The sequence below is a fragment of the Oikopleura dioica genome, chromosome 1 (assembly GCF_907165135.1).
Source record: "Oikopleura dioica chromosome 1, OKI2018_I68_1.0, whole genome shotgun sequence".
In the NCBI taxonomy this organism is placed as follows: domain Eukaryota; kingdom Metazoa; phylum Chordata; class Appendicularia; order Copelata; family Oikopleuridae; genus Oikopleura; species Oikopleura dioica.
This window is the reverse complement of record NC_137291.1, coordinates 12,587,453-12,611,065: the sequence shown is the minus strand read 5'-3', so window position 1 is coordinate 12,611,065 and position 23,613 is coordinate 12,587,453. Positions and strand designations below refer to the sequence as shown.

At 41.5% G+C, this 23,613-nt stretch overlaps 4 protein-coding genes and 1 long non-coding RNA gene across 9 annotated transcripts; all 5 read left to right on the top strand.

Moving 5' to 3' along the window:
• Positions 1-984: 984 nt before the first annotated feature.
• On the top strand, positions 985-8,807 carry LOC145712222 (uncharacterized). The gene is made up of 8 exons (XM_081789907.1): positions 985-1,793; positions 1,832-2,285; positions 2,349-2,799; positions 3,053-3,275; positions 3,401-3,514; positions 4,210-5,294; positions 5,477-8,587; positions 8,638-8,807. The coding sequence occupies exons 1-8, from the start codon at positions 1,615-1,617 to the stop codon at positions 8,805-8,807; spliced, it is 5,787 nt and encodes a 1,928-aa protein (XP_081646033.1). The 5' UTR covers positions 985-1,614.
• A 1,024-nt stretch (positions 8,808-9,831) lies between these two features.
• Positions 9,832-11,826, top strand: LOC145706532 (uncharacterized). Its single transcript, XR_014134695.1, has 3 exons — positions 9,832-10,051; positions 11,396-11,478; positions 11,756-11,826. It is a non-coding gene; the product is annotated as an uncharacterized LOC145706532 (long non-coding RNA).
• A 60-nt stretch (positions 11,827-11,886) lies between these two features.
• LOC145712221 (somatostatin receptor type 2-like) lies at positions 11,887-14,370 on the top strand. The gene is made up of 12 exons (XM_081789906.1): positions 11,887-11,998; positions 12,382-12,490; positions 12,534-12,685; positions 12,762-12,829; positions 12,879-12,985; positions 13,024-13,239; positions 13,284-13,440; positions 13,580-13,687; positions 13,743-13,840; positions 13,897-14,038; positions 14,120-14,186; positions 14,245-14,370. Exons 1-11 carry the CDS (start codon positions 11,909-11,911, stop codon positions 14,151-14,153), a joined length of 1,281 nt encoding a protein of 426 aa, XP_081646032.1. The 5' UTR covers positions 11,887-11,908; the 3' UTR covers positions 14,154-14,186; positions 14,245-14,370.
• LOC145712220 (uncharacterized) lies at positions 14,170-16,325 on the top strand. Its single transcript, XM_081789905.1, has 9 exons — positions 14,170-14,186; positions 14,732-14,844; positions 14,889-15,031; positions 15,077-15,178; positions 15,222-15,302; positions 15,348-15,533; positions 15,576-15,904; positions 15,948-16,077; positions 16,122-16,325. The coding sequence occupies exons 1-9, from the start codon at positions 14,170-14,172 to the stop codon at positions 16,323-16,325; spliced, it is 1,305 nt and encodes a 434-aa protein (XP_081646031.1).
• A 3,437-nt stretch (positions 16,326-19,762) lies between these two features.
• Positions 19,763-23,558, top strand: LOC145706376 (uncharacterized). Of its 5 annotated transcripts, none has more exons than XM_081783800.1 (7): positions 19,763-19,914; positions 20,500-20,585; positions 20,647-20,858; positions 20,904-21,019; positions 21,464-21,622; positions 21,664-23,178; positions 23,222-23,558. In XM_081783800.1, exons 3-6 carry the CDS (start codon positions 20,738-20,740, stop codon positions 23,041-23,043), a joined length of 1,776 nt encoding a protein of 591 aa, XP_081639926.1. In that variant the 5' UTR covers positions 19,763-19,914; positions 20,500-20,585; positions 20,647-20,737; the 3' UTR covers positions 23,044-23,178; positions 23,222-23,558. The 5 variants fall into 5 exon arrangements, with proteins under 5 accessions (XP_081639926.1, XP_081639918.1, XP_081639910.1 ...); XM_081783792.1 differs by having other exon boundaries at positions 21,455-21,622; XM_081783784.1 differs by having other exon boundaries at positions 21,440-21,622.
• Positions 23,559-23,613: the final 55 nt, after the last annotated feature.

The following is a 23,613-nucleotide window of genomic DNA, read 5'->3' as shown; positions in this document are numbered from 1 at the left end:
CTGTTTTGCCCAAATTCCCGGATCGCCCACATCCCGGATCGCCCATTTTCCTGGATCGCCCATTGTGGGCAAAACGGGAAAATGTTCGGAACGGGATTTGTGTGCAAACCAGGATTTGCAATTGTAAATTTGAAATTTGATAATCGATCGAAATTGATCTTTGGAAATCGGACATTCCAAAGAAGATTTGATCGAGTTTTGATTTTATTTGAAAGAAGAAAAGATATAATACTCAGGCAGGGGTCTAAATATCAGCCAAAAACCCAGTGCGAAAGCGAAACTTTTTTTCAAATTTTTTGCGAAGCAAAAGCGAAGCGAATTCGAACTTCCAGTGCGAAGCGAAAATTTCTTTAAAATTGCGAAAAAAAGCGAAAATTTTAGGAGGTAAAAATTTTTATTTCAAGAATAATAGAATTCATTGATTTAGAAAAATTTGACAATTATGAAAACGTCGATATAAAAGGGTAAGTTCACAAAGGTTTGTGAGACATAAGGCGACCATCTCTAACGCCTGAAGGAAAACCCTAAAATGTATTTTTTGCGGAATTATAAGACCCAAACTAAGGTCCCGAAGCCTCTGAGAGAGTTCAAGCTCTTATCTTTCAAATAAGGTGCTCAGGGCTACTGTGTTCATCAGAATTAACCCTTTAAGTCGGCCATCTGAGATGGCCCATCTCAAGTTAGGTAACATTCGGCACTTGTAAAGGTTAAAAATTTCAAAGTGACGAATGGTTGTTAAGAATTAAACATCAAAATTATTATGATATTCTTACAGACGCCCTACTATAGAGCAACAAGTAACTGCCTTTTTACAAATAATGTCACTTTTTAGCTTTTTTTCGCTTTTGAGAGTTTGATATTTTGTGCGAAGCGAAAGCGAATTCACAGTTGCAATTTAGACCCCTGACTCAGGGATAAAGAGCTCCTTTTCTAATTTTGTAAATCCCGTTCTGCCCAATCCTGAATCGCACATTTTCCTGATTCGCACATTTTCCCGTTTTGCCCACAATGGGCGATCCAGGAAAATGGGCGATCCGGGATGTGGGCGATCCGGGATTTTGGGCGAAACGGGAACTGCCAGAAAATTACGGTCAAATTATAGCCAATGATAGAGTGGGTAGTTTTACTCGCCGCAAATATTACCGAACGCTTTCATTATTAGAACACCCTAGTGTAAACACTGATTTTTTTCTTTCTTGCTATTTTTGGTAATATTTTCGAAAGAATGCTCAATTAACATTCCAGACGAAATGCAAAGTTTTTTGTTGTTACGTGAGCTAGAATTGTAACTGTAATTTACGCGCAAGAATAGCAGAAGGGCTTTTATCTACCCCGTGATCAAGTGATTGATATCACGAATCGCGGCGGCGCGAAGGTGCCGCTTCAGTACGTGGCCGGGACTCAAGCTTGGGCCACGAGATTCCGGTGGCAGTTCGTTTTAGGGATTAGCCTCACTCCGTGAATATCTCGGTGATCCAAAGAATAGAATACACTTCGATCGGACACCTCCACAGTTGCCACACTTTTCGACTGACGCTGACCGCGCTCGATGGCGAGGGCCACCGCCAAGTCACCAAGTCCACCTTTGGCAAGACCAGATGCTCTCTTAGCAGCATGCGTCCGGATGACAAACCATGTGACTTCCAATGCCGAGATGGACACTTTTGCGTCACTACAGACAACATTTGCGATGGCATCGCAGATTGCATCGATGGCTCCGACGAGTTAGAAGCCATGTGCCAAGTTTCAGTCGCCAAAACAACCCCACTGCCGATTTCTTCAAATACCCAAAGGTACCATTTAATCCCTCTTCTTCTTTCTCTCCATTTAGTCCTCTTAATGCTGCTCAACAATCCACAAACGACCGAAGCTCAAATGAAGGGCCAAACACTGATGAAAGCTACACAACATTCCTCAAAAACCTAGTTTCCGAAATATTTGCCAAAACAAATTCCGCGCTAGAACCTTCTCCGCAAAAAATGCAAAAAACAACCACAGAAGTCTCCAAAGATAAATCAACGCATAAAACACGTGAAATCAAAGAACTCATCTGCGATTTCGTCGCGAAAAATTGCCAAAGAACGGACGTTCTATTTTCTGCTCTTCGTCAGGATTGTCCAAAAAGCTGCCCTAGCTCCTTATTCTCCTGGAAAGCTGAGAACTCCCCGTCTTTGCTGAACGGAGTTTCAGAAGAACAACTCACTCGATTGAGACGATATCTCGAAGAAATTGTAAACGACTCGGAGGCGGATTCTAGTGATGCAATGCCAGGCTGTCTTGACAAGGTAAATTCACGAAAAATAACCCATTAACCTTTTTAATGCAATTACTCTAATACTTTTCTCAAGGATGATTGTGCGCTTGTCATTTTCCCGGCTGAACTGGACGTGAGCTCGGTGCAGTTCACCACGGATGAGGGTTTAGCCTTTCTTGAGCCTGCCGCCGTGGCGCCAACTCAAGCACAGGGCACTAACAATGCACATGTTCCATCAATAGATGTCAATACTGGAAATATGCGACCGCGAGACCCCGATACCATTCTTGAAGTGCCCGAAAATGACTCAGAACTCACGAGCTTTGAAAACGTAAGAAACGACGGGCAAGCAGTGGAAGTGCCAATTTTGACACCTCAGAAGGCAGAAGTGAGGCAGGAGGGAGGAGTAATGGCCTCTGATGATAATAACCAGCTGGCCGCTTATCAACAAGTCAGTACTTGGCAGGAACAACAACGCCAACTGGACGACAATGGTCACCAAGTGTCCGACCAACAAGATAAACAAAGTGCTATGTATACTCGAGGTACGTTTCTTTCTAGGAAATTAAGGGTACCCCCTTCGATATCGAAATCTTTTGGGACAAGGGTCATTAAAAATAAAGGCGGTTTATTTGGATTTAGAAAGTGTCCTACTTTTTTTTGTTTCAAACGAAGATAATTATTCGGAGGGCTATTATCTCGGTTGTAGAATAATCAAGCGTATGATAAGAATTTATACGTAACCGCTAGCGTGGGACAGCGGTGCTAACCTTTTGCGTGCATTGATCTTGGTTTAAGAAAATACGCGGTTGCTGACTGTGGTTGACCCAAATCGCTCCTCATCCGCGCCAGCGCTATCCGGTAATGACTTATTCGCTGGAGCACCAAATCCGGAGTTCCATCAAGAATCCAGCAAGAAGCGGCTAGTTTCAATAGACAATCTTCAAAAGAGAGGATATGATAAGAGCGCGAGCGGAATTGACGCACCAAAAGAGGATGGAACTTCTGAGACTGAAGCCAGGTGAGCTCCAAACCGGATTACAACAAAGCTGGCTCGCGCGCTTTGTTGGGGCAAATTTAAAAACGCCCTTCCTTACCTTCTTTTTCAGTTTTTGGGAAAATGCAATTTGTCTTATGAAATTTTAGGAATTCTCGAGTTTATGGAGAGGTTGATTTGGTGCTCAAAATGGCGACGAAAAATGAAAAACTGCAAAATGAAATTCTGGGGAGCTACTTGATGTCCAACTCTAAACGACCAAGGTGAGAGAATTAATTGTCAGGAATTTTTTGATCAGAACGCGCCGTAATTTCCACCATTGGTCAAGTGAAAAATGTTAAACCACGAGCCGGTTGGATGACGATTTGAGCATTGAATTTCGATTGATATTTCGTAGTTTATGTCAAGATTTAGCTTTCTCAATTTTTTTCGCCTTTTTTATCATTAATCACAAATAAACTTTTTTTATATAAAATATCGAAACACCTGCCCAAGGAGTTTCCCGGTTTCGTTGGTCTGTTTTTAACGAATGTTTTGCAATCAGCTTTCCAATCACATGGATCTTCCTCAAATACTCTTTCGTTGACAGCATCAACGATACTTTTGTGCGGAAAAATCGATTCAACTAAAGTTTCGCGTAATCCATATTGAAGCATCGAATGGATGCAATCTTCCCCGTAATAATCGTAGGATCTTCTTTTGCGTAAAAAGGAACTAGCTTTTTCCTTTGATAATGCTGTCTCGGCAACTGCCGAATATAATATGAGGATGAGAAACCTCATACTTCAAACTCAAGTTTCGCAGACTGAGATTTTCCGAGGCGAATCCGTACTATTTGTGCACTCTCAAACTTATTTATTTGCGCATAACTGCAAAACTAAACAGTTTTTTGCAATTCTCCGCAAAATTTTATTTACGCAGCCAGAAATGCCGTCAAAAAATTTTTTTGTTCGTTCAGAAATGCCGTTAGCAAGCAAGAAAGATTCTCCGGCATCTTTGGACAAGAAGATGGAACCCAAGCAGGCGATGAAATTTCAACCACGTTTTTGTCTGGCTCAATCAACACTGGATCACATGATCAAACCATCATCCGTTCTCCGACAGTTAAGCCGATATCATTGAAGGAGTGGCTCATCCTCTCCGGCTTAATTCATGAGCTCGATTACATGGACACAAGTGAAGTTGAAAGTGCTGCACTTGATCATAATCGTAATCGCGATGACGTAATCTTGAATGCGCTAGAATTGGCGAAAGATGAAAGTGAAGCTCTTCCACTTGTCAAAAATCAACAATCGGCATCTGTATCTGAAGATCTACTTTCCAGTCTTGGGTTGAAGCAATCAGTCAGCGAAAATAAGCAACCGACCCGTGGGTCAGGGATTTTTCCCGAAACAACAAGTACACCGGAAATTCTTAAGAGTAATCATGGCGAAGAGAACAACTTCTTGACTAATGACGATATCCATTTGTTAAATGAAGCAATACGCGAATATGCAAGCTCCCCGATCTCCTCTGACTCCAACTCGTTGGAACTCAAAACAAAGGAAGCGTACCTAAAGCCCTTAAATGAGCTAAAAGCCTTTCTATTTACCCAAAACGCTGACACCTCTGCTGGCGACGGGGGCTTTCAAGAAATTCATCAAAATAACAACGCGGAAATTCGATCATCCAGTGACATTAAAAATGAGCTCATCATCAATCAAAACAATGCTCCAGCTTCAGAAGCTCCATCTTTCAAAGAAGAAATTTCATCAATAAGTTCTAAATCATCATCATCGCCATCATCAGATTCCGAATCGACAGGAGCATCAAAGAGCCAATTTGAAAAAGAACTTCCAGCAATTGAACAAACGAATGAAACGAACGAGCCGATTGAGAAATCACAATCGAGTGACCTTTGGCACACGACAGAATCAATATCGTCAAATATCGGAAAGGATGAAATTAACTCGAATCTGCCAATTGAGGCGTCAAATCGAGGAGATGTCCAAGATGAGGAGTTAATTGAGCACGGTCAATCACGTGATTTGCTTTACCATAGAGGTGAGTATTTTTTTGCACAATCATGAAGTCACAAATGCACAAATTGCAGTAGAGTGTTTGGTTGATTATTATCGAATATATGAAACTTGTTAAAATTTATATATTTCTAGCATTTTGTCGCGCACTTATAGTTTTTGCAACTTACTCTAGAAATTTTGTAACTTCTCATGCTCTCAATTCAGAAACTCTTTCGCCTGAGAAGAAAATGACGAGCACAAGCGTTTTGAAAACAAAGCCAGATGTCATTTCCCCCGAGTGGGAACATCCGGTGTCCCACAAAGCTCCGACCGCTCAGCAGAATCGGAAAAGTGAAATCACTGCCGATGAACTCTCTGGCTTATCTCGATCTAGTTCGCAATCTGAGAGTCCTGCTGGTGCTCTGGCTGCTCTCGAACTTGAGAGGGAAAATACTCAGATCGTAAAAATAAGTAGCTCCGTAACTCCAGCACGTTCTAAACAGAAACCTGAAGAGCTGAAAAATCACCTCATCAATGCGCTCCCCGACGCTGTTTCACACGTGCAGCAGCATTCTTCTCCGCCTGTTACAGGCAGTTCTTTACAAGACCACAAGACAGCAGAAAGCCACCTGGAAAAGACTGAAATTTCTGAGCAAAAGATCGATGAACGCGGGGATGACGCAAATTCTCTTCCTTTCGAAATTAATTCTCCGCCGGAAAGTGCCACTTACAGTCAGCTGGCTGCCAAGCAACAATTTCAAAATGCCCAATCAACAAGTTTTCTTCCTTCTCCATCGATTGTAATAACTTCTACGAAAACTTCAAACGATTCAAATGCTGAAAATCCAAAAATCCCGAAATCAGAGCCCGTGGAAAATCTCACTTCCGCCGTAAAATCTGGCGCGTACGCAGAAGGCTCTGATATCGCGCTTCTAAACGATTTACGCCTTCCTGAATTACTCGATGCTCTGCGCACAAACGGGGCTTATGCAGATTTCCACAAAGATCCGGTCAAAGGTCAAATCTCATCATCCGCGGCTGATGAATCGGAAAGGCAAACGATTCTATCCAACGCTTCGAAAATACCATCTTCCGCGACTGTTCTAAATCCATTTTCAGCTCCTTTTACGGAGCTACAGGAACAACCCGGTACTTTAAACAGTGAAATTGTCGCTTCACAATTTACAACGGAACTCGATCCCCTATTTTCTCAACAGATCGTTTCAGCTGCTGAAAACACCGGATCGAAATACGAGACGCAATCAGCGTCAAATTTATTGAGCTTAGGCGCTACACAGGCGCCGAATTCCGCCACAATGATGTCAACTAGCGTCAACTTTCTGCCCAGCGACTACGACGCAAGTTCGAGTCAGTCGAATTCGCTGTTCGATTCTAAAACCAATAGTGGCGACCGCTATAAAGTGGATGGTACTCAGACGGTGGGTCGTCTCAACAAGCTTAGCTCTAATAATAACTTGGGAGCCATTGAAACAAATAGACAAAATGAGCCATCATCTGCTTCATCAATGATTGCAGAACTCGGTCAAAAGGGATCTCAATCAGAAGAACCCGGTTTTAAACAGATTATTCAATCATCATCAAATCTAGTGAATATGAATGATGATGTTCAATCTGCTGCGAAGAAAACCGACGAAAACAGGGTAATTTTAACCCCTGAAAACGTCGATCAACCAAGCAGTGTTCCGACAACCAAGCCGTTTGAAATCTCAACCACTAAAGAAAATAATCTCAATCAAGGCCCTTCTGTGCAAGACAGCTTTTCAGGATCACAAATAGAAGTTGCACAAGCTCACGAACGCTTCATCATGTCAAAATATGAAGAGATGATTTCTGGGAAGACGATAGATGGAAGTGTTTTGGAAGAGAACAGGATGGACGCTGAGGAAAAACAAGCGAACGCTAGATTACAATCTGAACGAGAAAATCATGCGAATATGATTCCGAAAAGTGACGTTTTGGAACAAAGTGACAGGAGTTTTACGGCCCCAGTTCCATCTGCCGAGCAATCAAAATCCAACCTTATCCAGGCTTATACCAATTCTCAATCTCACCAACCAGCATTCCAGAATGATCTCAGTCAACAACAGTCCTCAGTTCTCCAAAGTTCAAGCAAAAGTCAGCCAGGTTCGATTCTGAACACTTCTTCATCCCCGAGCGCTGCGGACTTTTTGGCTGTAAATTCTCCCATCTTTACCGCCGAGGACGTAAAATTCGCCGCAGAAAACAGCCACAACGCCAATCTCAGGCCAACTGCTCAAAATACAGTAACCATATCAAGTGCAGTTTCGACTAATCCTGTCGCATACGAATCGGGATCTTCAGAAGATCTCACTCTGCAACAGAATCGGCAGGTCAACGAGGCCGCGAGCCCTGAGCGGATAGAAGGCGACAATCCATTAAAGCTTATTCAAATGAACGAGAATTGGATGGGCTCCAGTAATCCGCATACTTATGAAGCTGCTCCTTCTCAAAATACAGTACCTACCATTCAATCCGAGCTGGCAACAGTAACCCCTGCTGAATTTGAAAACGTACAGAATCTTATAAATAATGCACGCGAAAATGAGAGTTCCGCAATATTCCCGAATTCCAAAGCTGAAGTCTTGAGTGGACAAAATCCGATTTACGCTGTTCCCGGAAAACAGAGCCTGATAACAGATCAAGTTTTCAGTAAAGAACAAGTTTCTGTCAATTCCTATTCCGAAGTTGCTGAAATCAACAATGATTCTAGGGTCAAAATTTTGAATCGAGAAAACCCAGTTTTTGCTGATCCAAATCGACTGGGGCTGAATTCAAAGGTTTACATTGGAAGCCGATTACAGCATCAACCCGTTGTCAATCAAAATGTGCAATTACAGAATAAGGATCTGCCGCCCGAATTGGCATTTTACCTCAACCTCGGAGCATCTGTCGTTCCAGATTCTTCGACTCCAAATTCGATCACTCGCCCATCGGTTTCCCATCGCCCGGAAAAGCCCGTTGCGTCTGAAGTAGAAGAAAATGTAAATGGTCGGATGAGACCACCACTATCCGCATCAAATGTCAAGATCATCCCTGAAAATTATTCGCAAGCGGGTAATCCCAAGCCGCTCGTGCATAATGTGAACAACGAGTTCAATGGCGATTACAATCAAGCTCCTCAGAAGAAGGTGCCTTTCCAGATCTTTAATGACAATCTTGGGTCATCTTATTCCTCTTCTAACCCGAGCAGCTCAACAACTGATCAATCTACTGTTGGAAAAGCTGATACATCGGATAGGTCCTCACGTGACTTTTTCGGCGCTAAAGTTCCTGGAGGCTCACAAAGCTCTCAAGGTAAATCCCTTTTTTAAAAAAGAAATATAGGTTAAAGTACCCTTATTTAGTGACTTCTGCTCTTTTCTGCCAATCCCTCGGCATCTGCTTCAACGAGAACGGTTCCGAAACGTCTGGTCGTCAAGTTGGGATGAGACCGTCTAGTGGAATCGGGCAATGTGCTCCGCAATGCTCCGTCGTTGGCGGAAAGACAATTTGCTCTTATAGGAAAGGCTTATGAAAAACTTGAGAAAAACGGTTTTTCGCAGAAACCTGATTACTACTGGTATATATGAACAATCTTAGATAAATCAGATGCTGATCTTTTAGAATGCATGCTGCTCTTATATTAAATCGCATGCCCTTAGTATAACCTTAGGTTAACCATTAGATAAAGCTTTTTATACATCAAAATATACCTTGTTCTATAAGGGATAAGTAGGTTTAAAAGACTCTTCGATAGTAAGCCCTTGAAAAGAAAGAAATGTATGACAAAGTCGATAGATTTACCAAGCTTGATTCTTGCAGATGCTCTTCTCGACCTCTTGAGAAACGACTAATAACTGTACATACTCCTGTTCTCCTGTATATTCTTCTAAGCATTCTTGAACCTACTAACGCCTGCTTCAACGACTCAGAAAGACACAATTTAATTAACATACCTCTTATACAGAAAATAATCCTGGTCTGGGACGGTCAAAAATACGCCTGGTTTGGGACGGTCGGGCCATTCAAAGATCAAAGGCGCACGCCTGGGGGGTGCTTTTTAATATGAAAGTGGCGCCAGAGGCGAGAGCGAAAATAATCCTGGTTTGGGACGCTTTGGCTGATTAAGACCGTCCCAGACCAGGCGTATTTTCTGTACATGTTCAATAAATATTTATTTCATGGAATCTATCTTCGCTGTTTACAGAAATCCCCAAATAGAAAAGTGCAAGAATTGGCAGTTTTTTTGCCTGCACTTGACTTGTGAGCTCTCGTTGCTCTTTCTTCGAGAGACAAATGTTAGAGTCGATTATATACGGATTTACAGTTAGATACCGGGAGGATTCGCCCGCGGTTCATACAGGAAGGTCGAGACAGTAAATCTACTTTTTGTCAAGTCAGTTTAATTTATGCTTTTTTTCTTTTGATACTATGCTGATTTATTTGCCGACCCAATTCAAAATTGAGAGTCTGAGAAAATATTCAATTTTATAAATGCTTCATTAATTTTCTTTATTAAACACTTATCAGCAGATTGGTGACACTAAAACGACGCTAAAATCAGTCGAGGGCGCGCGCGAGCAGATGGCGTGCCCAAATGTAACCATGGCGGAGAAACATTTCGAATAGCTTCAATTTAATTGTATATAAACTTCAGAGGATAAAACTTGTCAGCAAGAATTCTGATGATGAAGACCGAAAAAGTTATTTATAGAGAGGAAATTTGAAGACATAGAAGAGAACAAGGAAAAATACTGATGGAGGATGCATCTTTTAACGGTACGAGATTTCTTTTTCTTCTATGAAATTGAATTTTATTGAAAAAAATTCTCCTTTACTGGAAAATAATTGAGATTTTCTCAGGAAAAGTGGTCATTTTTGCCTTCGAATTTCACTTCTTTTCGAGCTTGAAATTCTAGCTCTGCATTTCAACATCATTTTTGCGAGACAAGACTTTACGAAATTCACGAGAACGACTGTTATCTATGCTTGTAAACCGTCTGTATAAACCAGAGTTGGTAAAAAAGTATACTTCACTCGCCCTTCAGAATGAAGTATACTTCATGAAGTATACTTCAGGGCGTTGCAGGGCGTTGAAGGGCGTGAAGTGTACTTCCGCCCTTCCCTCTACTTCAACCGCCCTTCCGCCCTTCACTCTACTTCAACTTGGTTCTGTCGGCCATCAGAATCCATCCGCCAGAATTTTTTCAAATTTTGCGCTTATTGGCTCTCAGGCGCCATGATTTAAATCACGCTGATTGTGGCAGATGAACCGATAGCTGAAGTATACTTCAGGGCTTTGAAGGGCGCGTGAAGTACACTTCACCGCCCTTCAAGAATGAAGGGCGCCCTGCAGATTTTTGAAGGGCGAGGGGAAGTATACTTTTTTACCAACTCTGGTATAAACTAAAGAATGTTTGAATTTGTATACGCTCTTACTTATTTGGATATAAATCTGCTGAGCTCAGATCAGATATCTACTCTTACTATTGTCGTATTAACATGATAGACAACCAAAGCACTTGTTTGACAAAACAATACAGCCATAGTTCGATTTGAAGGAGTGGCTATATACAAATCAGCAGGGGAGTTCACAAAGAAAACTTTTTCTTTTGAAAAATTGGAATTTAATGTACTTCGACTTGACCTCCTTCAAATAGCGCTGAATTGCAAACCATCAAATGGTTTTACGAAGCGTGTATGTAAGCATATGCTCGCTTTCATACCATCTTTGACCTTGTAAAGTTATCCTTTCCTTGTGTGTCCAGGATTCTTGTAAAAAGATACATTTGCATATTCTATAGCGAAATTCTCGTAAGACCCCTCGACCTTTTTGATAATTGATTTTATTCGCTCTTTTTTCCTTATTAACTCAACTAAAATGTCATTTTATTCGCGAAGCATTGCTGCATTGGTAATTGACAATTCCGAAAGGTTGACATACTCTAATAAGTCTATGCAGCAGTTTTTACAGTAACTTATTTGAGTGGACATCAAATCATCTGGGTCACATAGAATACCCTCTTGTTACATAAGTGTTGATCTTAGAATTTATCCAAAAAAGAAAGCTTAATTTAACTAAATAAAAAAACAAAAGAAAGGTTCTCCTGAAAGATATTTTAGATGGAGCAAATACAGTGGACAGCGATTTCCTCAATTACAACCCGTTTACAAGCTCAAATGACACAGGATGCTTGAAGGAAAAGGTCCCCCTCCCCAATAAATGGAGGGCAATCCCATTTTGTCAGAATTAACCTTTGCTGGTAGATTTATCATCCCTCCCCTGGAGCTTTGGGCAGTTTCCTTTCATTGTAAACTCAGAAGGTTTTTTCTTATTCTTTTCTGAAGGGAATCGTTTATTATTCAGAATAATTAACTCCAATCGTTTTCTGTCGCGTTTTTTGAGAAACGAAGGAGCTCAACTCGATATAATTATGAATTATTCATCAAAAACTGGGTGAAGATCTTCTTTAAAAGGAAAAGGAGCTTTTCCTGAAAGAAGAACCCGACAAATATGGCGAAATCATGGACCTGGAATGCGGGGCATTTATGGCTAACGGATCAAAAATGAACTTGAATTAATTACTGTCTTCCGGTCACGTGACAAGACCAAACTCGGAATAAAAAGTTTGATAAATGATCCGTGGAACAGCATTACTCCTCGCAGACGCGAGTGTAATAGATCACATTGACGGTCTGTACTCACAATCCGCCCTACTCAAACAGGTCAGTACTATTCAACTTGATGGACATTTAAAGGTTCAAGATATATTTCAAAGCGGATAATAGGGGTCAAAAATAAAAAGACTGGATTTACGGCTGAAAATCGTTGTGGACGTGCCCCTGAAAATCGTTGTTGTCAGGCTGATTTTCATCTATTGGCAATTTCCCAGCCTTCTTTAAAAATTCCCTTTATAGAATAATTATTAATAATATTGTAAAATGCATATAAAATTTGATTACTGTAGCAATACCTGTATCTGTCGTTGATTAGACGTAGGTCAAGCTCATAAATAAATGCTTCCTTACCAAATTATGTATTCAAGTCGCCCTAATGTTCATCTGATATTATTTTCGGTCAGTAATCTTTCCGCTTAAATTTCCCTCAGATCATCCTGCCATCTTTATGCATCGTCATCTGCATGCTGGGCCTGTGTGGGAACGGGCTCGTCATCTTCTGCTCGATGTTTCTGAACAGCAACAGCAAAACATGCACAGGTATGGAAGTTGTTATGCATTTTTGATACGATGCGTTGCGCAGATGTCTATGTCGCCAATTTGGCAATTGCGGACTTCATCTTCGTTTCTACCATCCCGTTCTGGGCCTTCGACCTTATTCAAGACGAGTGGATCTTTGGAAATGCTGCTTGTCGAGTTTTCTCGTTCGTGACTTTTTTGAATATGTCATCGTCCATTCTGGAACGGATTTTAACAAGAAGGAACCTAAAACAATAATTTTGATTATAATGAAAAATGAAATCCTCAAAAGCTTCTGATGGCAATGGCTATAGATCGCTACCTGGCAGTGGTCATCGCCATCAACTCGCGGCCTTATCGGTTAGTTTAATAATTCAAGAAAGCCAAAAATTAATATGAATTAAAATAGAACTGTTCGAAACTCGATGCTCTGCTCGTTACTAGTCTGGTGTATTTCAATCGTTTTCTCGTTACAAGCCTTTGCCTTTCGCCAAGTGACCTACATCAACAACAAAAGTAAGGAGTAACCATCAACGTTTTTCAACCCGTTTAAGTTTTGAACAAACAACAAGCGCACTGCGCCTGGCTATTTCCGGGAGAAATCGGCTCGGAGCAGCACGAGTTCTGGTTGAATGTTCAAATTACCTCCCGTGTTGGATTTGCCTTTATTTTGCCTTTGATAGTCATCACTTACTGCTACACTTCAATATTCGTTTTCCTCAGAAAACGGCGCTTCAAGGAAAACAACCAGAAATCTGCCAAGAGACAAGGTATGAAACAACTTAAACCGTGGAAAAATGAATCACGTGATCAGGCCGCCAATTCGAGCGAAAAAAGCAACATGACAAGTCGACCCGACTCGTGGCCTCGGTGATTCTGATCTTCTTCGTCTGCTGGTTGCCTAACCAAATTTCCAATTTGCTGCATCGAATCTATCCAAATTGGATTTCTTTCAACCTTGATTTGGCAACATCGATTGGGGGAAACAACACGAGTACCAACGATCTCGAGGATCCAGTCCAGACTCAAAGTAGGAACGGCTTATCCCCGGTGTACTCCTCGTTGATTTCAATATTCATGAGAAAGGGCGCATGATAGCCTTACTAATAGCTTCCATATGGTCACTGTTATCCTCGCTTGGTCGAATAGCTGTATAAACCCGCTGCTTTACGCATTCCTGAACAATTCCTTCAGAACGAGGCTGAAGAGTCTTCTAACGTATGTTTCCTCATCTAGGTCAAGTGCAAACGCAATATGAACACTTGATATTCAGGAGACGGAGAGAAAGAATTCTAGCAAGTCAATATCACTCTGGTGCCAAACTCATTCGCGATACCGACTTTCCCAATTCTGACGCTACGAATTCAACTTGTAAGATAATTTTATTTGATAAAAATCGGGAACATGTAATAAATTTATATGTTCAGACCTAACAGCCGGCGGATTAACCCCTAAGCTTCAAGGATCCCCTCGTCTAGGCCCTTTTCAGCTTGGATCCTTTCTTACCCCAAGGACAACGACAACAGCCAGTAACAAGACGGAAATTTCAATCGTTACTAATGACCTCAGGTTTGAGCTTATAAATTGACTGAAAACAAAAATGAGATACTTGAATAATAAAACATGAATGAGATACTCATTTTTGTTTAGATCCAGCGTGAAAATGAGCAACTTGAATATGTAGAAACTGTCTAGTAAAGATGTCAAATATCGCCAGGTATTTCATCTTTTGCAAATTGAATAATTATTATTACAAATCATAATTTTTAATTAAGAACGACGACAAATGCTGAGACAAATAAAGTTCAAGAAAAACAATAAAAAAAATGCCCCTGTAAAAGTTCAAAAAATTCAACAGCCAAACTTGCTTAAAATGATATTTTGATGCTTCCTTCAAATAAAATGCCCTTCTTCTCAAAAAAAAAAATAAATTGGGAGTTTTTCAAATGCCCTAAAATGAATGCTTCCCGAGGAAGATGGAACATTCTGGAAGAAGAATCTGAAATTTACCTTCTGCTTCTGGTCTCTTTCCAGTGCAAATATGCGTGCATAAATATCGCGCTGATCAAAAATTTTTATCAATTAATCTTTGATAAGAAAGAAAACATGATATTTTTGATAACTTGTCTGAATTTTGCAGCTTGTTCCCTAATTCCTACAACGGATATGGAATGCGAGTAAGTAAAGATGCTTCCGAAGGAGCTCTAACCCTAACCCTAAGTTAGGGCCGCCGAGTTCGAAATTCTTAAATGTTTTCTTCAGTGTTCCTGATCTTTATGATCAGTGTTTGACATTTTGCCGAGTGGACTACGTCGACTGTATGTCTCATTGCGAATCCTCATATTGTCACAGTGAATGTTTGGAGACTTTTCAATGTAAGATTGAATCCGTTACCGAATTTTCCATAAATCTTTCTAAGCTTGCGATTCGTTTTGTCCATGCGGACTCAACTGCCCCGGCGGCTGTGATGACTGCGAGCATCAACTTTGCCACGATTGTGACTTCGCGCAAGAGAACAACGACCATTATCGTGTTTGCTTGCAAATCGCGCTTGATCAATTTGTAAGTCTTGCATGCTCTGCCCGGAAAGAAATATTTTTTATTAAGAACGTTTGCTCGAAGCAATGTCCACCGAGCTTTGAGTGCTACGACAGCTGCTATGCTGAGTACCGGGAAGAAATGGCAACATGTCCCTGCCTTGAACCGGAGGTAAATCAAGCACTGTTCTTCTTGAATTATCATGCCCATTCAGACAACAACAACAACCACCACCACCACCACAACAACAACTACAACCACCACAACGACAACAACACTTGCTCCGATCGCTCCTGTAAGATTCAAAATTCGATCAGTCTGTTTTTATCTTTCTCTTCAGAAAGATACTGCGCTCATGATCTTCGTTGAAACAGGTCTTTCAAATGCATACATTCTATCTGGCGACGGCAGTTCAAGTTTGAAGCCAACTATAAATGCTCCCTCAGAAAACTTCGTCAGATATGCTTCTTATGCTATCGTTAACGATCATCTACATATTTTCGGAGGAAGCTATGATAGTCAAAAGGTAGGCTTCTTGTGGATAAGACGGATCTTTAGTTTTGAGTAGATTGCCCGACTAGAAGGTTGTTCCTTTGTCCAACTTCCCGCTCTGCTCAGTTTTTCCGCTTCAAGGGGAGGCGAAGCAGCTCTCGCAATAAATGATGGAAGCGAGGCCTTGATCTGCTTTCCAGAAATAACAAGCTCTGGAAACAACTGTGATAGATTCGACGGCTACACTTGCTCTTCAACGATGCCTTCTCAATACAGTCATCCTACTGGCGGTCTCGGTATGTACGAAGGAAACCCAACAACCGTTGGAAGCTGGTTTTACGATGGTACAAGTAAAGTTGAAACATTGACGAGCGACGGATGGAAATCTCTTGCAGACCACCCTGAGTAAGATTGGCTCATATTCTCGAAATTCTAATGCCTAAATAAGGGATGTCAAGCTTCACAACCTTGTCGGACTGGACTCTGGCTCATTGCTACTAATCGGCGGATACAGCAATCGAAAAGATGTTTGGAGACTCGAAAACGGACAGTGGTCCATCGATGGCTACATGGAAAAGGTAAGGTCTCGTTTAGTGAACAAAGCATTAACTGTTCCTTTAAGGGCCTGTCTACTGGTGGTTCAATTTTGATAGGATCGTCAATTTACGTAATTTCTGGACAGAGTTACGATGGATATCCACTGCAACGAATTGACCTTGAAGATGATCAAATCAAAAACACTACAGTGATAGGAAGTCATAATAGAGCGGAGTACTGGCCAATTCTTTATCATGCTTCTTTCGATTTTTGTTTGAACAATGTTTGAATTCCTGTTTCAATAAAATTTTACGGAAATAAAATTGGCCTTTTGATTAATTGACAGATAGTCAAATCCTTCCGAAAAAGTGAATTTCAGTAAGAATGCAATGTTGATGGTGGAAGACTCTGATTTCTTTGAAGGAAGAAAACGGAAGACGAATTTTTCCCATGAAAATTTCTTCTCTCTGGCGCCTTTTTCTTCGAAGAATTCGTAGGAATCTTCGAGAATCTTGTATAGAGTAGAATCCACACTGTAGCCAGGGGATTTACAGGCTTAGAAAGTTGGAACTCTTCCACGAGAAGTGTGTTATCTGACAGTATCGGCGCGATAGTGGGGCATAATACAAGCGGATGTTGTGAAATTTTCTCACTCTTGAAAAAATGACTTCCGAAGAAGAACAAATCCAAGACGAAAATTTCGTCCCGATAAAACGAAGCAAGAAGAGACTCGTTGGTCTCATTCTTTCGATTCTCTGTATGATTTTTATGTGATTGAATAAATTAATTCTCTTTAGTGATACTTATCGGCATTGTGGTTGGAATAACAGTTCCAATTGTGACGAATAACTATAAAACAACAATAGCGAAGACGACAACAACGACGTCTACAACGACAACTCCTCCAACTATATTAACAACAACGTTCCCATCAAGCTCATCTTCTACAATGACATCAACATCGATTTTGTCGACAATAACAATAGATGAGATATTGACGACTGCAACAATGCCAACGACTGACTCAAGAACAGACGCTACCTCAGCTGGCATTGAATCATCCTCATCATCGACGACAACAAAAGATGAGACTTCGTCAACTGCAATAACAACTGCAATGACTTTACCAACGATGGCAGCCACATCCGCTACAACAGAATCATTAATATCGTTGACGACAAAAATAACACAGACCACTGCAGTTCGAAACCCGATCGACACGACAATAGCAACAGAAGAACCGACAGCTAAGATCACGACATACCCGCCAACAACAGAAGAGATGACAACAATTTCAGAAGATTTCACTACTGAGTCGCCTTTTCCGAAAGAGATATCTGGAACAGTCTGCGGAAGGAGAGATTCTGAACATAGATGCGACAGTGTAAGCATGCAGTATTATGACTTTAAGGGACCCGGTTAGGCAACGGCGAGCTGAACTTCACGCGCCCGTCGTTACTCTTGTGAATAATATTTTTCAAAAATTCTTTTTGCTAATGATATGTGCAGATCACCAGCTTTCTCATCCAATTTTTAGTTTTTGCCTATCATCACTCGTTCATGAGCCAGGTCCGAAAGAAGGAGCGCAACTTCAAAAGGGTGTTTGAAGAGCAATCCTTTTTCAATCTTCATGAAAGCGGCACCATTAAAAAGCTCATAAAATTCTCCACAGATCTTACCTATCGCGCAAATCTGAAGCTGTACTTATTAGCGATACAGGTCAGATAAACAAAACTTCTTAGCGCACGCCCAGCGGGATTCATGTCCCGGAGCTATTTCGGAGCGTCCTGCAGCGCTGTGGCGTGCTGAGCGCGCTAAGTTCTCCAGTTTATCAGCCATTAATCCGCAATTAGTAATGATTCATTTTTGCGCGATAGGTAAGATTTGTAGAGAATTTAATGGGCTTTTCAATAGTGCCGCTTTTATGAAGATTGAAAAAGGATTTCTCTTCAAACACCCTTTTGAAGTTGCGCTCCTTCTTTCGGACCTGGCTCATGAACGAGTGATGATAGGCAAAAACTGAAAATTGGATGAGAAAGCTGGTGATCTGCAGATATCATTAGCAAAAAGAATTTTTGAAAAATATTATTCACAAGAGTAACGACGGGCGCGTGAAGTTCAGCTCGCCGTTGCCTAACCGGGTCCCTTAATTATCAAAATTTTAGGCGTACTGGGTGCTCGAAAATGATCATACTGGAAGAAGCTTCCTACGACTTAATTCTTTTCAAGAGGGTGCTTCTGTTATTAGAATCATCGAGATCAAGAAAGATGTTTACCGAATTGCAATTAATGACTCCGGAATCTTAAAATTTGCAAACCCTTTTCGATCGGTGGAACATCCTGAATCTCCCCAAAAAATTGCGATGAGCGAATTGCCAGACAAACCAGACGATAATTTTGAATGGAAAATAGAAAAAGATGAAATCAACGGAAATCAATTTTTCAAAATTTCTGATCTGCAATCATTCAGCTATTTCAAGCGAGATTTTTGGGATATAATTCTGAGTAAGACCCCCGATGAGTGGATCTTTATGGAAAAGACAGATTCGTAAAATCTCTAATTGTTGAATCTAATTGTAATGTCTGTCTAAAGCCCTTTCCTTCTGAATTACAATTTACCCACAAATAAATATTCTCAGCAGAAAAAGTGTTAATATCATCAGCAAAATATCTTATTGGTCAAATCTTGATAGACTATCAATGATAGCAATAGCGTTTTTAGATAATTTCTTATGGAGAGATAGCCATTCTACATCCATGATAAAAGCTACACCTGGGTTCAACGCAGACTGAAACATGCAAAACTACATTGATTTTATAACAGCTAAATGATCCATTAACTGGGTGAATTCCTTACTCATTGGTTCATTGAGTCCATTTTTTGTGACATTTGGGGTGACCACACATTGGGTATTCACTTTTGCGTCAATCTAGTTTGTTGCTTCTAAGAACATTCGTTTGTTCGGTGAAGTCCTCGTCCCCTTAGTGGCTAATCGGCGGCGCTCGGGAGCAAAAGTGGAGGACCGGACGGTCGGTTATGTAACTTACCTGACAATTATTCTTGAGTCTAGTTCCTCCGCGCGTCACGTGCCAATCTCGCTAGAAGTTGAATGCATATCTGGACCTTGAGCCCAAAAAAGTACCCACAGACAAAATTGGCCTGGTAATTGGCGAAAAAGACACCACTAGAATTTCCGTGAACGTGTTAAAGAAATCGTCAGCATTTAGAACGGAGAAGATGTAATAACCCAGCTGTGAACTTTGAGGAAACAAGGTTAAATTTTCGTTCAAAAAAGGGAAAAGGCCAAACTTGTTGCGGCTAATTTTTTGGTGATTCTAGCACTTGGAAGTGAATCGCAGCTTTTTTCAACAATATTTTTCCAAAGACAAAATATCTACAGCCCAAAAAATCATTCGAAAAAATGAAAAATCAATAATTATACGAATTATTTTAAAAAATGGATGAGTCCTCCATGATTTCACGTTTACTTTAGCACGTTTTTGATTGAACCAAATAAGATAATTGTGGATTTTCTGATAAATAGCGCGGCGTCCCCTTTCGGGAATTATTACTACACCAGGCGCACCCGCTTTTCGGTGTTGGTGTGTGTTCCACCAAGCGCTCCACCACCTCCTGAGAGAAATTTTTCGTCCTAGCTGACAGACTAAATTGAAGGGACCGGGGGATAAACACACTTTTAGATTTTTTTATGTTTTCGCTTGTTAGAGAAAAATAACCGAAAATGAGCTTAGCGATAAGAGAATAAAAAATAGAACATGTGTGTATCCTTGAAAAAAGCCACGGAAATACGTCTGGAGGCCTACTGACTACCAAGAGAATCAGATCAGAGCCCTGTTAGATTTAGAATATCCATACGGTAAGTGTCGCATATTTGCTCGAAGGAGTTGAAGCTGTTTGGGTCCTCAGAACGAGCAAGGGGGACTCTTGAATAACTTGCGTGAATTGAACCTGCTTGGCGAATCAAGCTTGTTTGCGAAGGGATTTTTGTTGGATAACTTGTGGCCGGACTAGTGGTAGGACTAGAGACGTCGTGCGCCGCCGGCGGCACCTTATGGAACCCTGATATCAGATCACTTCCGAAATAAACAGAAAATCCTTTTTAACACTTTTTTGAAACAAAACAAAAACATTTTACTAAAGAGATATTTAAATAAACGAATATGAATGAAGAGTCTTAGTTTTGAATCTTAGTTAACGAGCAGAAAAAGGTACCTAAAGACGAGAATAGAGTCTGGAAAGCCTCCAAAAAGAGGCTGAGGGAATAAATAATATTTGGATTAGGTTAGAGAAATATTTGAAAGGAGAATTAGAGCTTGGTGTAAATATTTTGGGGTGGAACATTCTTACGGATGCGCGGGGTTCAACGAAGCTGGCTTTTTGTTGTGCAATTTGTTTCCATGACGTAACTTGAGGAAAAGCTGCTTATTGACATTATTTTTAGACGATTTCCTGATCTCACCGTGCTGAACGAGGCTACATCGGGAGAAGTGCTTCAGAACAACCCGGCCCTTTTTTAATTAGTTTTCTGTAAGAATCGTTTATTATTAATTTCTTTTAGCGTCCTTTCCAGGGTTTAATTTTATTTCAGTATATTTTTAAACCTCGTTGTCGGACGTTCTAAGCTGGTAACAACAGCGTTTACTAGAACGGCGGCTCAGGTTTCCGAGCTCACCTTTGGAATGGTTAGAAAATGTGCTGCAAAGCTGCTTTTGCTCTCGCTAGTTGGACATGTCGCTGCTGGAGCTCTGGACATTGAACAGATCCAGAACCAGAATGATGATGAACCCAAATTCGTGGAGGGTAAAGAAATCTTTCAAAAAGGGGCTTTTCCAACTTATAATGTAGTCACGATTCGGGAACTTGAAGAAACCGAGTTCGTCGGTAAGATGGATGCAAGTGTGATCCTCTTTCCCGAACCGATGATGAGTAACGAGCGAGTTCGTCGCTCCGGAAACGGACAGGTAAGAACTAACTCCGACGCTAGTATTAACACAGACAGACAGCTGAGTCTCTCATACCCTGGTCGACCTAATTCTAACCATGAGGTAAAGCAACTTTGATGCTCATGCTCATATACTCTCATTACATTATGTGAAATGAAATGAATGCAAGCTTGCTTTTCCTACTAAAAATGATCAATGTCGGAAACTCAAGAATCAAAAATTCTGGAATCCCAGATTTAAAAATCAAGCCAAAGAATGGAACCTCTCTCTCCCCGCTTCGGCTGAACTCAACTCACTGAATTTCGGTGTCAATCTTTCAGAATAACAGTTCAAGTTTTCATCACTCTTGTATTTCAGAGACGACGCTTGACTGCCAAGCAAAGGCGTAAATTACAACAACAAAAGAAAAATAAAAATCAATACTCTTCTTATGCCCAGATTACTTCCTCTAAGGCACCGAAGAAGGGACTGACTCAGCCGGGATGGTCAATGTGGGCCGCGTGGGGCAAGTGCAGCGTAACCTGCGGTGAAGGATTCAGGCTCAGGCGACGATTCTGCAAGAATTCTAGTGTTGGAAGCAGAGACTGCCCTGGTAGTGCTGTTGAACGACAACGATGCAATGTAAGTTTTCTCCTCTCAGTCGTCGATCTAACCTTTCTTAGCCGGCGAATTGCGGAGGCTATGAATGGGGTCTTTTCGAGTACACTTCTTGCTCAAAAGAATGCGGCGGTGGTACCACAATCGCCAAGCGTCAATGTTTCAAGCAAGGAACTCGCTACGTCGTCGACGAGAGTAATTGCGGCTCCGGCCCAACAACTGCCAGAGTCAAGTGCAATACTCACCCCTGTTCTTCTCCAGAAGCATATGCCTGGACTTCGTTCGAGTTCAACGAATGCGATAAAGATTGCGGAGGAGGAATCTCCTACGGCTTCAGAAGCTGCATCAACAAAGTGAACGGCAATTACGTCGACGATTCAAAGTGCAAGGGAGATGCGTATACTCAGAAACCGTGCAATACTCACCCATGTTTCACCGCTCGACCTAAAAGCACGAAATCACCCGCAACGAATGAATGGCAGTGTGGAACTCAGCCAAGCCAATTTCCTGATCGACCGAAAGTGAACCTTCGAATCCACGGAGGCGCAATTTCGAACGATGGTGAATGGCCTTGGCAAGTGTCTCTTCAGCATCGAAACTGCAATCATCGAAACAACTGCGAATGGAAGCATCTCTGTGGTGGATCGATTGTCGATAACAAGTGGATCGTTACTGCGGCGCATTGCATCGAAGAATCCGGCTATTTCACTGACAACAACAACCCCGGTGACGATTGGGCGATCGTTGTTGGCATGGACAAGCTCAACTACAAGCACGACGATGTGGCGAATAAGAACAGCGACGGTACTCGATTCTTGCTCGAAAAGATAATTCCCTACAGTGAATACCGCTTCCAATACATCACTCATCACGATATCGCGCTCCTGAAGCTCCGAACTGAAATCACCTATGGTTTCGATCGACTTCCAATCTGTCTTGGTGGCGGAAGAAAACCAAAACACGGTGATAAATGTTCCATCTCCGGCTGGGGCTACACCACTGGCAATCCAAAGGACACCAAGCTATCGTATCACTTGAAGGATGCTGAAATTCCAGTCGTCAGCTTCAACCAATGTAGAAAAACTGGCATCTGGTACAAGCTCCTTCAGGAAGACTCCCACATGTGCGCTGGAGACTCCTCCAAAGTCGGTCTTGACAGCTGCGGCGGAGATTCTGGTGGACCCTTGTCATGCCTTGATCAAAATTCAGGCCAGTACTATCTCGCTGGAGTCACTTCTTTCGGATTCTCTGACTGCGGAAAAGTTGGTCATCTCGGCATTTATGCGAACATGGCCAATTACGAAGGATGGGTAAAGAATACCATCGCAGCGGATAAAATGACCTACGGAGCTTCTACAACTGTGGAGCCCTACAATACCGCGGCATACAGCTACTATTACGGCGATTACGATTACAAATCCGGCTTGTCTGGAAAAGGCTACTAATCGAATTTCAAATGTGCATACGAGTAATACAAAACTGCCAGTTTTCAAGGCCTTGAGTTTTTCAGGCCCGGGTCTGCGATCAATTTGGATCCAGGCCCTGATCATTTCTTCAATCTTTCTTACCAAGGAGCCACGGTACGAAATTTTCTCCAGCATCTTTATTTAACATAAATTCTAGTTACCTTCAGCATGCGATCCTTCAAGCAACTTGCCGAGTCACCTGACCTCATCAGTCGCTCCCCACAGAGAGACTGAACCCGACCGAAGTCGGCAAAGCCACAACACGCCAACAAAGTTCAACACCAATTCAAAAAAGCGAAACCATCCAACAAGCAATTTGCAAACAACTTTACCATTGCTCTAATCCATTCGGTGAAACGACGGCGCACAAATGCGCCCGACACATAAATGTCTTAATCTTAGTCCTAACTTTTTATTCTGTATTTCAGTACTGATTTTATACAGCAATTTGCCAAACATCAATAAATACCATGCATGATTATTATCAAATCAAAGCTTTGTCATCTTGCGTCGTTCCCCTTTTTTCTAGATAGCATCAATGAATCAAAA